General features: G+C 44.7%; 1 protein-coding gene across 1 annotated transcript in view; it reads right to left on the bottom strand.

The window, feature by feature from the left end:
* Positions 1–17,273, bottom strand: part of LOC115378624 (cadherin-6-like) — a 38,563-nt gene that overhangs the window by 9,988 nt on the left and 11,302 nt on the right. The window contains exons 3-6 of the mRNA XM_030078939.1: positions 15,902–16,021; positions 10,614–10,781; positions 6,411–6,598; positions 1,141–1,394 (exon numbers count right to left, since the gene is read on the bottom strand). Of these exons, the coding sequence (XP_029934799.1) occupies positions 1,141–1,394; positions 6,411–6,598; positions 10,614–10,781; positions 15,902–16,021 (730 nt within the window). The remainder of the gene's footprint in view (positions 1–1,140; positions 1,395–6,410; positions 6,599–10,613; positions 10,782–15,901; positions 16,022–17,273) is intronic.

Genomic DNA, 17,273 nt, shown 5'->3' with positions numbered 1-17,273 from the left:
GAGAATAAAACTCAAAATGACCCCGAAAAGTGCAGTTGTACGGCCATAAAGGACAGATGTTTAAATCTGACAGCCGGCAGTTATTAATGATTTTCATGCACGAGTTAACTGCTGGCTGTAAAAAAAAAAAAAAAAAAAAAAAAAAAGAAGGGAAAAATGAACCATGGGGAATCTTAAGAGTCAAGATTAGGTGACATGCCTCTTCAATATTTGAGAGAAGGAGCACATTTGCCAATTCCTTGAAAGACGCCACAAGAATATTAAAGTATTACTCAAAAGACACGAGTTACAGGGACTGGAATCGGTTTGCTTTAAATCCCCACCACCTCCAAAATCTCTGTCCCAGACATTTTAGGGGAAAACAAGCGGTTTTCAAGCCAATTCAAACAGATCCTTGAAGTCAGTGATTTTTTTTTTTTTTTTTTTTTCGATGACATTTTGGACAATGTCATCGGCATACAAGGGTCAATGTGGGTAACTGATGGGTTAAGGTCACCGTGGATTCTGGACTCGCTTTCGATCGAAGAAAACCATCTGCCAGAGTAACTTTTAATGCATATGTATGCTTTGATGCTTGCTCCAAGCTGGCTTTGAGACACTGGCATGGTGCCATCAGCGAAAAACCCCCTACTGTCACTCATCTCAGAAAAAAAAAAACAAAAAAAAAAAACACGTTCTCTTTCTAAGTGGACACATAATAGCTCGCCGCAAAAACTGACATGGAAAACATGCCGGAGGATGAGTAGCAAGGCGCTCGATTTATTATGTTGTGAAAATTGACAGTGCAAACTGTTCATTCAGAGATCCAAAGCTGTCTCCTCCGTTGGCTTCCACTCAGAGTGGTTAGCGTTCGGTCTCCCGTGGCGAGACACATTTTTAAAACACAACACTGTCCAATAAACAGGCTTTATTTGTGAGTGTGTGTGGCTTTTCTTTACAAGCTCTGGTCTAACACCTGTAGAGGGTCATGCTGAATGATTCCCACGGCCTACAACTGACGACTGCACAGAGGTCGCATTGTTTCAAGTCAGCGTTGTGGACATGGCAAACACTCACACCCGGATTGGATTTCAACCAATCTCCTGTAATACCACAACGGGGGGGTCAAGCGGTCAGAAATGAGCGAGACGCGTCCCGTACCTGACGGGGCTGCGGACGCCGTCGGGGTCGGAGGCGCTGACGGAGCCGATGGCGGTGTTCCTGGCGGCGTCCTCCTTCACCTCCATGACGTAGCTGGAGCGCTCGAACACCGGCGGCTCGTCCACGTCCTCCACCTGGATCTTGACGGTGGCCTCGTCCCTGAAGGGGCCCATGGAGAAGAAGCGGGGGCTGACGTGGACGTTGTCCACCTGGATGCGCAGGCTGTACTGCCGCTTCCTCTCAAAGTCCAGAGGCTGCGGAGCGCACAGGGAAAATCAGAGGACGCATGAGGATTAAAGCTTATACTGCACTTCTTCAAACTTATCCAATCCAATCCACTTTATTTATATAGCACAATTTAACAAACACAAGGTTTTCCAAAGTGCTGCACAGCAAGATAAAACACCACAAAATAACACAACAAAAGCAGAATAAAAAGGTAAAGAACACAGCAGGATAACACGATAAAATAAGATAAGATCAATTAAAATAAAATCAGATAAAGTAAATAATAATAATAATAATAATAATAATAATAATAATAAAATAATAAAACAAAATAGGATAGAATAAATAAAATATATTAAAATATTAAAATAAAATAATAAAATAAAATGATAATACAACTTATTCTTACTCCATTTCATTAAGCCACAGACCCCAATTTCAAGTTATTTTGGCCTCAGAAACCCTTGATATGAAAAGATATCTTGGCTTGTAACAAGTATTAAATTGTTTAGTTGTCACGCTTGAAAAATAGATTCAGAAATGCGATTAAATCAGCGTTGAAATAATCCTGCATTTTTTTTTTTCGGTAGTACATTTTCATTTATTTATTTTGACCTTTATTAACCAGGAGAGGCCCAGTTGAGTTTAAAACCGCTTTCTCCAGCGAGGTCGTGGCCACGAAGGGCGGCACTGGATAAAAACAAAGATGTACCGGGCAAAATGATTACTGTAATTACATTGCCAGTACAATGCAAGGCAAACACAGAGACAACACATCATTATGAAGCATAAAATAGGAAAAAGGAAAAGTGAGCGGTGGGCAGGGAAGAAGGAGAGAGCTAAATTCTAGAGGAGATAAAAAAAAAATTAAATTCTAGAGGAGATAAAGTGGTCTTTGTTTTTGCTTGGGACCCCCAAGAGGACCCTCAAGGACACCAGGCGGTCCCCACACCGCACGTTGGAAGCCACAGCACTGCCTCGACTGTACCGCATGTTCGCCCTTACATACGTCTTTGTTCCCTTGCATCTTTGTTAAGCTGGCAGGGCGCTCGCTGTGAGAACTAAACTGGGCTTTGTTCAGACCAACAAAATGTTTGCAGAGAAAACAAAGCGAGGCTGCGTTGGCCGCGGCCCGCACGCTGCAGCAGCATGGACCGGCTCGCCGCTCGGACCGGCGGCAGCCTTTGCACGCCGGCCCGCGCCCAGCGTGTGATCGCCCGCAAGCCGCCGAAATCAAAAAGCACATGATTTGTCAACCCCTTTTTGGAAAGCATCTCGCTCTTCCTTTTCCAGCTGATAGCATCTGCTGAAATCTCTGTGCTAACATCTTCACCGTGTCAGTAAATTTACAACGGGAAGCTGCAGCCGGCGCGCATATTTTTATTTCTCTCTGACGGCGTGTTCAACTGTGGCTGGCAAATTGGTGCGTGCGAGCCAGCCTTTACTGTAGTTTCAGGTTAGACTGAAATTTTGGTTGTTAAACTGACAGCCTCATCCGCGGTATCTTGCAGTGAGCGAGTTCAGCGGCTTTGCTCAAGGACACACATCCCATGGAAATGAAGCCCCAGTGCTTTTCACTATTTCCTTATTTCCTGGAAAACCAAAAAAAAAGGTCGATTTCTTTCAGGCCTCCTGTGCTACACTCCTCCAAGACTCCATCAAAATTAAAACATTTAATAGTAGCCCCTGTCTGGAAACAACTACAGTATGCAATGCAAGAAAATAACCATAGCACAATAAACGTTACATAATAACACCAGCTTATGATGACAGCACTGTACAGCACAATCTACACAATCTAATCTACACAATCTCACTAGACCATAAATTCATAAATCAGCCTACAGTTCATGAAACCATTTCATTCAACTCATTCCCATGATTTAAAATTAAAAAAAAAACAAAACCCTGCTCTGTCAAAATAACACTTCCTCTCCCAAACTGACACTACTTTTTTCTTTTATTTTTTTGTTAAATAATTGCTTCCCATGTTATGAGCCACCCAACATCCCGTGATAACAGGAAATACATAAAACGAAGGAAGGATGATCGCTGTTTCACGGGTCTGTAATAAAAGCGCCAGATCAAACCTGCCATCTTTCACATTCTGCAACCTGGATTCCACCCAACATGTGTGTGACAATAAAAAAAAAAAACATTATTGGATTTACAGATACAGGGCTGATAGCGGTGTAACCCGCGTTATTACAAACTGGGTATTTTCAGCCGGGGAAGCCGATTGGTCGAGGGCGCGTTCCACTTTGTGCTCGAGGATCTCCATAAATGACAAATACAAGTCCTTTACTGGCTCTCATCTCAATTCTTGTGCACCTATGGACCTCCCTGCTGGTGTTTCTTGTTTTTTTTTTTTTTGTTTTTGGGTTTTTTTACTAATATAAAAATGTGAAGATTAAATGCATTCACTGCACACTGGTAACTGTTTAATGAAAACCATAACCTCGCGTCTCCAGATGCCCTCAGCTGCGTCTGTGGGAACTTTGCGTGCAGCCGGCAGCACTCAGCTAAAGTCTACCTGGTAATTATTGCAGTTATTGCGTGCAATTATTGTAATTGGATTTATAATGCTAGGGTGCATATTATTCAGCGGTTTTGCTCTTATGTTTTGATGTCCGTTTTTTTTTTTTTTTTTTCCACAAGTTGTACTGCAGACACGGTGCGATCACACAGCTTTTCCCCCCAAAAAAAAGTTTCCGGACAAAGTGCGATGTATGCGGTGTGATTTTTTTTTTTTTTTTGTAACCTCTGGACCCGTACCGCTCTCTGCAGCTCCGTGTTCTAACACTTCACTGATGCTGTCTGCGAGTGTTACTGCAGGTGAGAGGTGTTTGATTAGGTGTAAAGCAAGGTTTAAGTAAAGAGGCTTAGATGTAGAGAAACACAGGAGCGAGGGAGCGTGTGAGAACTTCAGAAACAAACCAGCTGATGGTTAGAGTTAGGGGTATTTTGTTTGATTGTGTGACGCTCCGGTAGGAAACTTTAAGGTGAAATCGAGAAGATAAGGACTGCAAGGGTTCACTGAGGTTGCGTCTGTTTGTACAGATGAATGTCACAAGGCTGAGCATTCACTCCAATGATGTTTGCACCAGGCAAGGACGGAAGAAGAGGAAGAAGAATGTGCTCCACATTATGTTATCAAAAGATGGATCAAAGTTGAAGCGGAGACAAGGTGTGTTGTGAAGATGCTACATTCCTTTCAAGCACTTAAAATGTGCATGGTGATGATATTATTATTTGAGTTTTGCTGAAAATGACCATGACATCGTGCAGCTCTGTATTTTTATGCCTGCAAATTGGGATTCTACACTCCTGATCAAAATCTTAAAACCCGTTGAGAAATTGCAAGAATTTACATTTTGCACTGTTGGATCTTAAAAAGGCAAAGGGAGAAAGCTTTTTTGCCTTTGCCATCAGGAGGTCATGACAGTGTGGATACCTGACAGAAAATGACACTGAATCCACATTTTTGCTAAGATTTGGGCTTTTAAAGGCAGCGGTCGTAAACTTTTGATCAGCTGATGAACAGCCTATTTCAGTTTAATGGTTGTTTGCAATGAATTGCTTCCTCAAATTTTTTTTTTGCCTCACTCCCATTTCTTCTTTTTGCATTCTGAAGCTCTACTTAGAACCTTTTTAAGATCCAACAGTACAAAATGTAAATTCTTGCAATTTCTCAACTGGTCTTAAGATTTTGATCACGAGTGTACATGATGCCATCAAACTGTAATTATGTGAATTGCTCATGTTATCTGTTTCAATTCAAAAAACTCTGACGATGACCGGTCCTGTTTTTTTTTTTTTTTTTTTTTTTTAAACACACCGGGCCTATTATGTTGGTGCAAGACGTTCATTTGAGCCACTTGACAGGCGACGGCTCATACATCTGAATGCATGGCTCTTAATGTGCATGTTCCGAATGGCAGAACCACATCAGCATTGCTCTTTTATATCCGCTCTAATTTACTGACCGCTCCAGCTGATTAGTAGCCCGGTTCCTGCTCGCTTCTTAATGTTTTCCTTCATTATGCGTGTTGGCACAGGTTCGCTTTATGTTTTCCTTTTGCGTGCCAATGTTCTGTTTTTCATCTGAGCTGTAAGTGTTGGAGGCTACCCCTCCTCCACCACCACCACCACCACCGCCACCGCCATTGATTAAAGTAATGGGGGTAATGGGGGAGGGGCATGTTTTAATGAACGCGTGCCATGCGTTGCAGCTGGATCAGAGTAAGCATTTTCAGACGCCCGAGCTTTCATCGTTCAAACAGCCACTGGAAGAGGCTCACGCGGAACGAGCGGCTCTCTGACGCCATCAATAACAACTTGATATGAGTCATTGATTTTCACTGTCTGGCGTTAAGGCAGGGGACTGCAAATCGTCAACACAAGAATATGTTGCTCTGAGAGGCCCCGCTACAAGCGAGGACGCGACGCACTCTGACTTGACAAGGCCCGCTTAATTAGCAGGTTCAGAATTGGGGCACGCGCGCCGCGACCCCTCGCTCAGCCGCCCCGCGCGCACACACGCCGCGTGCACTCGAGCACCACCGCGGCTGCAAAAAGCAATTATGTCATCTTCCACTCCATGATGGCATGATGGAACGTATCGATCGGAAGCTGCAGAGAGGGGCGCTTGATAAGGCAACTGTCAGATTCTGTTGAATACATCAGAAACACACCGCAGCACACCACTGGATGTTGCAATCCATATTGAGCATCAATATTTCTCCTTTAGTCTCAGCTGTGGGGAAGAATGAATCTCATTCAAGACACATGTACTGGGAGTCTGGGCAACTGTAGGTGGAAATTCAAATAACTCCGGGGCCTCTGCTCTGGTTTTCAGAGCAGATGAAAATGAAAAGTTAAAAGTTTGTATTCCTGTGTGGAACGCAATCAACTGTTTTGTTTTCCTCTTTCTGCGAGAGGAATGCCAATTCTGCTGCTGCTTTGCGAGGAAATGATGCGATGATGTACCCGCGGCACGTTTCCCACCCCCTGCGAGAGAAAAACCGTGGAGGCTCTCTGACCTTCCTCAGCACGATGACGCCTTCCTGCGTGCTCTTATTGGTGGAGATGTCGAACATGCCGGGGCCGTCGCTCCCGATGATCCTGTAGTCCATCTCGGCGTTTGCGTTGATGTCGGCGTCGTTGGCTCGAATCACCCCCACCGCAGATCCCAGCTCGGTGGACTCGGGCACTTTGAAATCGTACAGGCCTACAGGAAGAGAGGGAGAGAGGGAGAGAGCGGGGCTGGGGTGATTCACTCAAGGCTTTGATGCATCGATTAAAAATTCAGCCAATTCAACTGCATCAGGCTGGCTTTGGCCTGAATCAATGTGAAAGGCTGTGAATCGAACCTTGGTCCCAGCGATATGTCAGCATTATAAGGATGCTGTGACTAGGTATCATCTGGGATATCGTAATATAGGTGAACTGTTTTCTTGTGTGTTCTCTTCACCCGGTTTCAAAGGCTGCATTAGTCATCCTCGCAATATTAGTCATATTAACGCATTTATTGCCCATATCGCCCAGCCCAAATAATCATTTATGATTCTTAAAGAAAAGACCTAAAGCTTTGGATGTACAATTTGGGCTCCAAGCATTGAGTCAAATCATGGATTCAACCTACGGTGTGCAAAGTCAAATCAAATTGAGTTGCTCCAGAGAAGAAGAAATAATAAAATAAAATTTAAAAAAAAACTTGAAATTGAAACAGCAACTAGCGAATTCATAATTGACTCAAATCTCTGTTTAGCCAAAGATTCACACCTCGAGTCTCTCATGACAGACACGTATTTCTCGCAATTTGCAAATGCTTCTGCCTAGCAGTCTGTTGTTTGCTTCATGCCTAAAGCTGATGCAGCTGATAATCACTCGCTTTTCGGTTGTGCAAATAAACATGTAGTCATGCAATGCTGCAGGGATCGGAGGGCCGACTGGAGAAATCACCGTCGAGAGTTCATGCGTTCATTCAAGTCAATGCTAAAACACTGATTCACAAACACTAAATCTAAAGCCAGCATGTCATACACTACTCACAAAAAGTTAGGGATATTCGGCTTTCGGGTGAAATTTCAGGATGAACCTAAAATGCATTCTAACCTTTACAGGTGAACTTAATGTGACCTTCTGTAAACTTTTGAATGCACATGTCCAACTGTTCAATGTTTCAGTACTTTTTGCACAAGTTGCTGTTCTCTAACAAGGAGTTTAACGGCAAAATTCACATCAGGTGTTTGATGCTCCAGCTCATCGAGGTCGTATCATTAGGGAACGGCTGCTGGAGACTGGGGTACCTCAGATGGAGTGGCCTGGACTTTCTCAGACCTGAATCCCATAGAAAACCTATGGGATCAGCTGAGTCGCCGTGTAGAGGCTCGGAGCTCTGTACCCCAGAACCTCAATGTCCTGAGGGCCGCCCTTCAAGAAGAGTGGGATGCCATGCCTCAGCAGACAATAAGTCGACTTGTGAACAGCATGAGACGTCGTTGTCAAGCTGTAATTGATGCTCAAGGGCACAGGACAAGTTATTGACACTGACATTTTTTGTTGTGCTATATCCACCACTGTTGTTGGCTTTTGTTTCAAGAAATTGTTTGAGATGAGGAAATCACCAGTGTATGCTTCTACTTAAATGCCCTACTTTCATGATATAATATCACTGTAGCGTGAACTTTTTACATTTTCCATAAATTTCACCCAAAAGCCGAATATCCCTAACTTTTTGTGAGTAGTGTATGTATGAACTCAATAGATAAAGTCTAGAGAAGCTGAAACACGTGTTGCCAAGGCTTCCATGATGAACTAAATCCTCTATGCCGATGATGTGTGTTTTTCCTCGTACTCACAGTCCAACTGGAATCCGTTTCTTGAGGCCGATCAAACACAAACACCAGCTTGCTGCAGTTAAGTTTCCCACCGGTTCCAGTGTTTATGTCGACGGATATTTTGTTTGACTCATTTTGTCAGCGTCACGTCAACTCCGTCACGGTTTGAGGCGCCGCACGTAAATTAGCCGTGCACAGCTTCGCACTGCAATGTCCCGCTTTGTTTTGTCACCGCGAGCGCCGCGTCATGACGGCCTCCGGTTTGGTCTCGTGCTCAAATTGGCTCTCTCTCTCTCTCTCTCTCTGTCTGGAGCTTTCGAATGCCGTGCGAGAGAGAGAGGCTGACATGGGAGACTATACACCCCTGAACACGAGTGTAAGAGAGTGAGTCAGAGAAGGTGTAAGGGTCAGGGAAAGAGCACGAGCGAGAGAAAGTGCAAGGGGAGTGAGTCAGAGGGAGCGCACAGGAGACGCAGCCTGTGAGTAAGAGAGTGGGAGAAAGTCAGAGATTCAGCTCGGGAGCGTTCGTAGATCTGCCGTAAGAGAGCCGCAAAAATATTCCTCATATCAAAAGGGAAAAAAAAAAAAGACACTTAGCCTTTCGTGGGAGCTGCTGAAAGGGCTCCGCACCGACTCGCTGCTCAAATTTTGATGCAACATAAATTCCCGGCCAATTTGTTCAACATAAATTAATTGGTCTGTCGTTTTTTGTGAGATGATTTCCTGGTCTGAGGCGGATAAATTGATGGCTGCCTGTCGGCCTCGGCGGCCCTCGCTGAATCTCGTATGCTTAAATAAATAGCCGGACGGCGGGGGGAGCGGGCGTGATATACACACAGCCTGCGGAGACAAACAGCACTGACACACTAATAAAACATGCTGACAGTGTTTTGGCAACGCCTGAGTCGGCAGGTCTCGGTGACACTGACACTCGCCTCCCCAACACACACACACACACACGATGCAAACACACACACACACACAGCGTGCGAGGCGAGCGTCACGCCATGCGAAGGTTTCCCTGGGCTAACAGGTATTTAGCATCGGGTGGAAAAGAAGAGGCATCACTCCAGCAGACAACAATGATATCGCTCCCTGACACTCTTCCTCCTCTGGGTGTCCCATTACAATATCCACTCGCTCTCCCTCTGTCTCCGTCTCCCACCCTCTCCCTCTCCTTCAATCTCTCCCTCCGTCGATCTGCCTCCTCTGTCACCCGCCGACTCCCCCGCCCTCCTCCTCCTCCTCCTCCTCCTCCACCACCACCACCACCTGTCTTTCTGTCTTCCCCTCACTCTTCCTCTTCCTTCCTCTATCTCCCCCTCCTGTCACCTCCTCCATCCGCGCTGTATCCATCTCCCCCCCCTCCACCTCCACCTCCACCCGTCCGCCTGCTCATTGGTGGAGGGGCTGAGATGACAGCGCTCGTCTCCCCCTCTGGTGCGAGTGATAAATGGGTGGGGGTGGAGGGGGGAGGGAGGAGAGAAAGAGAGAGAGAGAGAGAGAGAGAGAGAGGCGGGGGGACGGGACGGGGGCGGGCGGGGCGATTCGTGCGGTCGCGTGCGTTTTGTCAAGTGAAGAGTGTGTTTGCCTTTTTTTTTTCTTTTTTCTTTTTTTTTCTTCTCAGGCTCAGTGTAAACACACACACACACACACACACACACACACACAGCCAGACATATGCGTCCGCACTGTATGCGCACACACACACACACACACTGCTGCTGTTATTGAGGGGGAAACACAGTGACACCAGTAATCTGTCAATCTGATCTGGCTGCCTTTGCAATTCGCCAGATGTACAAGAGGAAGTGCAGAGGGGAAGGAGGGAGGGAGGGGCGAGAATGAGAGAGAGAGCGAGAAAGAGAGAAAGAGAGGGGTGACAAACTGAAAGAAAGTAGTGGATGGGGATAGAAGGGAAGGATTGATGGAGACAGAAACACATTAAAGAATAGCAATGAGTGAGAGGGTAGCAAAAAAAAGAAAAAGAAAAAAGACACCAAGGACAGTTGCAGCGCGAAATGGAGAACATTGGTTTTATTGAGTGAAAGGCGGCAGAAAAAAGAAAAAAAAAAAAGATTTAATAGCAGGAGATACTTTATAGAAAGAGGGGAGGAAGAGCAGCAGGAGAGATAAAACCCGGAGAATGTACTTTCGTCATTTAATAGGGATTACAGGGCTGATCTGATGCACTTTGCGGGACCCTTCGCTCCGTCGTATGGCTCTATATTTAATTATTCCCTGCCTTTAAGAGGCCCGTCTGAGTCGCACAATACCCCGAGCTCGCCGCAATAATCCAAATTCATTTCGAGATCGACACCAGATGGGGGGCTACCTGGACGTTTTTATGGACGGACGATTGGTCACTGTGTGTGTGTGTGTGTGTGATTCTCCAGAACTCACTCTTGGTGAAGCGCGGCGGGTTGTCGTTGACGTCGGAGAGGGTGATGCTGACCGTGGTGGTCCCCGAGAGCCCGCCCATCTGCCCGGCCATGTCTTTGGCCTGGATCACCACCTGGTAGTGCTCCTTCACCTCCCGGTCCATGCCAGGCAGCGCCGTCTTGATCAAGCCTGAGCGAGAAAAAAAAAAAAAAAAAAAAAAAAAAACAAGAAAACAGATGCAAAGGGAATAATTTATACGAGGGGGAAATGATATTAGTTGTACATAATGTAGAGGTTATTGTACAGAGAGGAAGATTTGTGACTCTTCAGCCCAGGATAAGTGACGGCGCGGTCGCATCTACACAGACAGATATCCCTGGAAATGAAACTTTATTTCTCCCTTTTACGTATTTATGAACATATCTGAAAAGGGAGAATGTGGCGGCATGATTATGAGCAAATAAGCTGAGATGTGACTGGAGTGGTTTGTTGACATGAAGGCACAAATACGGCTCAGAAAACAACCTCATCGTCGTCCGGAGACAACATGATACTAATGACGGCTCCTTCTTCCTCCGTACGGTGCGGCTTTTACCAAAAAAATGCTTTTAAAATTTCCGCATGCTCTTCCTGGAACGGCCTTCACGGGCAGCTCCAGCTGGGGGGGGGGGGGGGTTCAAATCTGTTGTTAAGAGCAGGAAATTAATTGCCATTAGTGACTAAGCCTCCTCTGTTTTGTTTACATTACACTAATGATTTTACGTCTGACGGATGTGTGCGATGTAACTTTATGATTGCGGAACAGCGGGGCCAATGTACCATGTATAAATCAGGGTTAACAAAATAATAACGTCCAGAGAAAATGAGGTCAGATGACAAAAAAAAACAAAAAAAAACAGGGAGTGGTTCATATGGATGGACGACGAGGCAGAGAATTACTGAGAGTCACAGATGGTACAAATTATTGGAAATAACGGAAATATGTCAAAGGTTTCACATGCAGGAGACCGAGGTGGGCCTACTTGTACTTGATGACTTCTCCATCTCAACTGACTTGGCAATATTTAATATAACCAGATATCCTGTAGTGCTTATAATCAAAAAGAAAAATGATATAAACACGACTCCGCCTCCTCCGCTTTCAAAAATAAATTCCATTTAATTTAGCTCATTTAATTTCAATAAATTACACACTACAGCTCAGAGAGGTGCTATTGATAGCGGTGCTGAACGCCATCACCGCTGGGTTGGTGCGAAATGCATGTTGGGATACCACACAAGTCACCAACCGATGCGTCCTGGCTAAAAGGGGCGGAGCAAGAACGCATCCGGGAGTTTGGGCCAAACTTGGTCAGATACGAACTTTGAATTGGAGCACAAGACCAGACGAGAACGTGAATTGAGAAACGCCCGAGATGAAGACAGGCAATGAACAAGGGGGGCGGGGCTACTGCACCGATGCAGGACAGGCGCGGGCATGAACAAGCTGACGGGACACGAGTGAGCCCGACAGACTCAGGTACAAGGAAAACTAAGGAAACCGAAAACCGAAGTCCAACAGAAAGTGAAAGTTGAGAGAAAACCCATGAGTTCCTGTAAGGTTTAAGCCAAAAGTCCAAAAAAAAAAAAAAACAGAGTCATAAGAAAAAGCTGCAGCTGTGCGAGGTCAAAGTGTCATGGACAGACCACCTCCACCATCCACACAGGAAAGCGGCATTAGGAAAAAAAAAAATAAATAAAAATCACCGCAGCTTTTCCCAAAAGTTGGGGTTTTTTAACTGATTGATAACTTTATGAGGAGGACAGGAGGCCAAAATGGAGAGGCCAAAGCAACAAAGTGAAGTTGCATGACAAGCGCTTTTACATGAGTCTGGCGGCCTTGCAGGAATCTCAAAAAAATTATACACAAACAATCATCTGTTTTGAGTAAACCTGGCTGACGCGAGCCACATCGGGTAATATTTCAGCTTCAAAACGCCTGAATCGACACGTGGCAGCGGTTTATTGTGACTTTTGATTCTTCCAGCGGCGTAAAATCACTCGCACGCTTTCCTGCGGCGAACGGGTGATTTTTTTGGCGCCTCTGATCTCACCGCCTAACGGGTAAGATGACCAAACGGGGCCGATCTCCCATAAACCTAATGTATTCCTTCAAGCTTCCGAGTGTAATATTAGACTCCAAATGCATTTAACGGCATTCATCTTCCCTTTTCGGAGTTTCGGACTCCGTTAATGCTCGGCCTTTTTTTTTTTTTTTTCTTTTTTTCCCGTGCGTCGTGCCGCTCCTCACTTGTGCGCTTTGACATCTCAGATCAGTAGTTTGGAGTCGGGACAGAGAGAAGGAGAGAGAGAGAGAGAGTGAAGCGGTAATTGGCAGCGTATTCCAAAAAAAAAAAAAAAAAGGTGCGCTCCATCTCCCGTCCGCTCTTTAAATCCCGTCTACCGTTACACGTCTGAATTTGAAGCATCATAAAAGAGAGAGAGAGAGAGAGACAGACAGAGAGTGGCAGTGGAGTCGGAGAATAAAAATTGGAGGGGGGGGAAAAAAAAAAAAATCAAGAATCTCACCCTAAATAAATTGCTTTGACAAAGTTCAGCACTTTGAGTGTGAATAGAGATGATTCACCGCATATCAAACAATGAGGAAGTGGGAAAGGCTGACGTGGCTCAGATCAGACTGGCCTACACGCAAGGCTGTTCGAAAAGCCCTCCAACTTGCTCTTTTTTTTTTCTTCCCCCACCCCACACACACACTCACACACTCACACACACACATAAGGCGGCGAAAAGCAAAGTGCAGCAAGAATATATTTTTTTTATTATTATTTTCTCTCGACAATATGCAATCTAAACCGAAGGAGGCTCGGGAAACACAGCCGGCTTAGAAAGCGGCGTCTCCGACTCGCCCCGCATCTCCGTCTACCTTTTGTTATTGCTTAATGACTGCAATGCACACACACACACACACACACACACACACACACACACACAGAGGCGAGGGGAGACAAATCCTGCTTATAATGTGATGTCCAGGCATGTCTTTGTGTAAGAGGGGATGTCAGCTTACATACCACATGTGGGATAAACCATATTACCGTTAATCCCTACGCTAATCTGCAAATGGCTTTTTTTTTTTTTTGTCATCTCCCTTTTGTTTAAGCGAAAAAGACACACAAGCGGGACGCGTTCCAAAGCACGCATTACTGATTAAAAGTAGCAAGCGGCTCGATGCTGGGGTCGGTGATTTTTGCCGGTCTGTCCTCGACAAATCCCACATCGCCCCGTCAGCGTGAGGGAGGAGCGTCACGTGCTAGCAAGTTTGGTAGGGATGCACGCTATTCCATTTCTTTTTCTTTTTTTTTTTTTTTTTAACCGATATCTGATGTGCCGATATTTTCCGACTCTTTTCGATATATGCACACAGATTTTTTTTCCCACCAAATTGCAGAGAACACCAAGAACACATATTTATTATTTCATTTCAACACTTAAACATCTCATATTCTTAGGTTAGTTTATTGTATGTACTTAGCCCTTATTGTCTTTAGTGTATATATTTCGTATATTTAGTCTCTATTGAAATATACTTTTAATTTTAATTTTTAATTTTATTTTATGTTTTTTATTGATGATGCTGCTGTAACGTGTGAATTTCCCAGTTTGGGATCAATAAAGTATACCTATCTATCTATCTATCTATCTATCTATCTATCTAAGTCTCCGCTATGATGCCGTCTCATCTGTACGGCCCGCTGGCAGATGCAGACAGGGCTTTGCAAAATGCGCACATTCCACTGGGCGAAATTAGAAAACGACTTCAACTTAGGTTATGTAAATGTAAAATATGCCATGTTTATTTTCTTTCCAACAAAACTGTTGAGATTCATCCGGCTGAAACGGGCCCTGAGACGATCCTGACAACCGCCACACCCAGGTCAGATTTGACCTGTTTCACAAATGCACATGTCAAATGTCAAACTGGCAGAAATCTTCATTTTGGGCCGATACTGATGATGTGCCGGTGTTATCACGCGCTCCTTATGATTGACGGGGTAAATGGATTAAAAATCTTTTACGCCCTTAACCTACAAGAAATGATCTCACAATGATGTTCGATGGATTTGAGGGATTTATTTTGTTGAAATGTTGTACAGTTGTCCCTCGCTATAACGTTGTATAATCTACAAAGGTTTGAACTTTAAACAAATGTTTAAACAAATGAGAAAAGTGAGAAAATGTTAATGCCTGTCTGAGAAAAGTGTATAAAGTGTGTAGTGAGGGGGTTTACAGCCTTAAAACATCTAGAATAATTGTAAAAAATAAAGCTGACTACTTCGCGGATTTCACCTATTGCGGGTTATTTTTAGAACGTAACTCCCGCGATAAATGAGGGACCACTGTAATCAACTTTTTTTTTTTTTTTTGGTGTATCCACATTTCCTTCAACCTGCTTCGTCTAGTTCTGCTTCAGCTAGATTATATTAGATTAGATTATTATTTTATATTACCTGCAGGAACTCCCAGAGAAACGTTGTGAATGGCTTTCATTCAGCTAGCTGGAGAAAGGCGAGGGAACTGCAGCCCTGATCCAATTCTATCTGAATTTGATTTTGACACTGCGATCATTTCAACTAATTAAAGACAAACTCCAACTTGTGAAAGAAAAAAAAAAAACAAAAACCGTCGGTCTCACAAGTTGGAAAGTGTCAGCGTGGCTTCAGAAGTCAAGCCGAAGCGAGGACAGCCTTTCATGCCAGAGTTCCTGCAGCTGCAAAGTCGTGCAAGTCTCCTCCACCTCCAGGTCACCATTTAATGTCATAGCAACAACACTGCCAGCTGGTAAAAGTATTGCAATCTTTTTTTTTGCTTTAAAAATACCGTAATTACATGTTGGCGACATGTACATGACTTCTGACATCCCGGCCATAATCGAAAGCGGCGGCAACATGCAACACGTCTCATGGCGGCGCGGCACTCGGGTCTATTTGCTGCCCCGGCGCCGCAGAAATTGCTCTGTGTGTCTCTTCGACAATGGATTTCTCCCCGTATGACCGTTAGACATCAGTCCAAAATGACAGCTCCGGAGAGCCATTGCTTTTTGATTCTGAGAGACTGACACCAGAACATGACATTTACTGCTGAGGTTTCAAATGGACTCAATTTTTTTTTTCCCACTCTCAAGCCTCTATTGTGGGAATATTACAACGTGGCATCCGAGGTGTCTGGAGCGAGAAAAGCCGACCAGCAAATAACAAAATGGGTGTTTTTTTTTTGTTTTTTTTTTTCGCCCCCGAGCCGAAGACACTGACCGGTTTCGGGATCCACGGAGAAGTACGGCTGGCCCTCCAGGATGCTGTACACCACCCTGGCGCTGTTCCCGTAGGTTGCGTCATCGGCGTCTGTGGCTGTCACCTGAATCACCGAGGTGCCTGCGGGGAGAAGATACATGACAACGAATTAGATCAAGTCGTCCATACCGCTGAAAATTGCCTGCTTGGATAATTGGTTAAGTTGATGCACCTTCTGATGAGGTGTCGGATCCTCTTCTAATCACGCGCGCGCGCCCAACGTGACTGATCATGTGTGTCCCGTTGCATTACCTAAACCGATCTTTACGCCCGCCGGCACTTACCGCCTCGCACGTGATTGATCTTTGCGGGTGATCGATGCATCCTGATGTATTTTTCTGAGTATATCTCGCTGCACATGCGAGCGCCGCTGATCCTGGCTCCTTTGCAAACCCCAAGAAGCCTATTAGTGTATCCACAAATCTGCGGTGTCTAAGAAGCCAAATATCTGATAGCAGGCGAATGACTGTGATCCATTTTCCCTTCCAGAGAGGCTGAAGCCCTATTTCAGCAGAACAAAGGGAAACGGTTAGCCAAGTGCTACCTCCCAAATGGCGCCTTGCGGGGCCAAAGTGTTGCCTCATTACATGCATAAGAAAATTAATTGAGTAGAAATATTTAATGGCAAAGTGGTATAAATATAGAATTGTGCAATACAATGGGATAATGACCCCATGAAACTTCGCTCTAATTTGATGTCAGTCGAGATTCGCGATGGTGAGACTAGAGTTCCCCTGCCATAAAAACCCCCCTGTCATTTGTAGGGATGAAGGATTATGTGTTGCAAAGGGGGAAAAAAATAAAAAATAAAATAAAATAAAATAAAACAGAGGGATTGTGTGCAGTGCAGGAGAGAGAGAGAGACAGTAGCTGTCTGCTTTTGTGCCGCGTGGCACGAGTGACAGTTTGGGAGGATTCCTGAGCAAGTTCACCCAACCTTGATCACTAATACCTTTAACTAGGGAATTAGACTCAAAGAGGCTTTTCTGACATTGGCAGCTTTTAGAAAATATCACTGATCCACATCACCCATCTCATTGCTGACTTTAAGCTTTTGAGGAAGAATTTCCTGACAAACAAGTCATGAATAACTGCATTTTTTTTTTTTTTTTTTTTTTTTTTTCTTCACGCGGCGGGAGTAAATTACCTTGACTGTAATCATTCAGTTGTCAAAAGACGGGGCATATCAAAGTCATCCCCGGCTAAGAACGGACGAGGAGGATGCCAAGGCCGGGAGGCTATAATAAAAGTCAGAGTGTATGTCACATTTAAAGGGACAGTGTTTAGACGCAGCCACTCGTGAACACATGCTCTGCCAAGCGATGACATCACA

The sequence above is a fragment of the Myripristis murdjan genome, chromosome 20, assembly GCF_902150065.1.
Source record: "Myripristis murdjan chromosome 20, fMyrMur1.1, whole genome shotgun sequence".
Lineage (NCBI taxonomy): Eukaryota > Metazoa > Chordata > Actinopteri > Holocentriformes > Holocentridae > Myripristis > Myripristis murdjan.
Note: the sequence above shows the minus strand (reverse complement) of the source record. Positions and strands in the feature narration are given on the sequence as shown.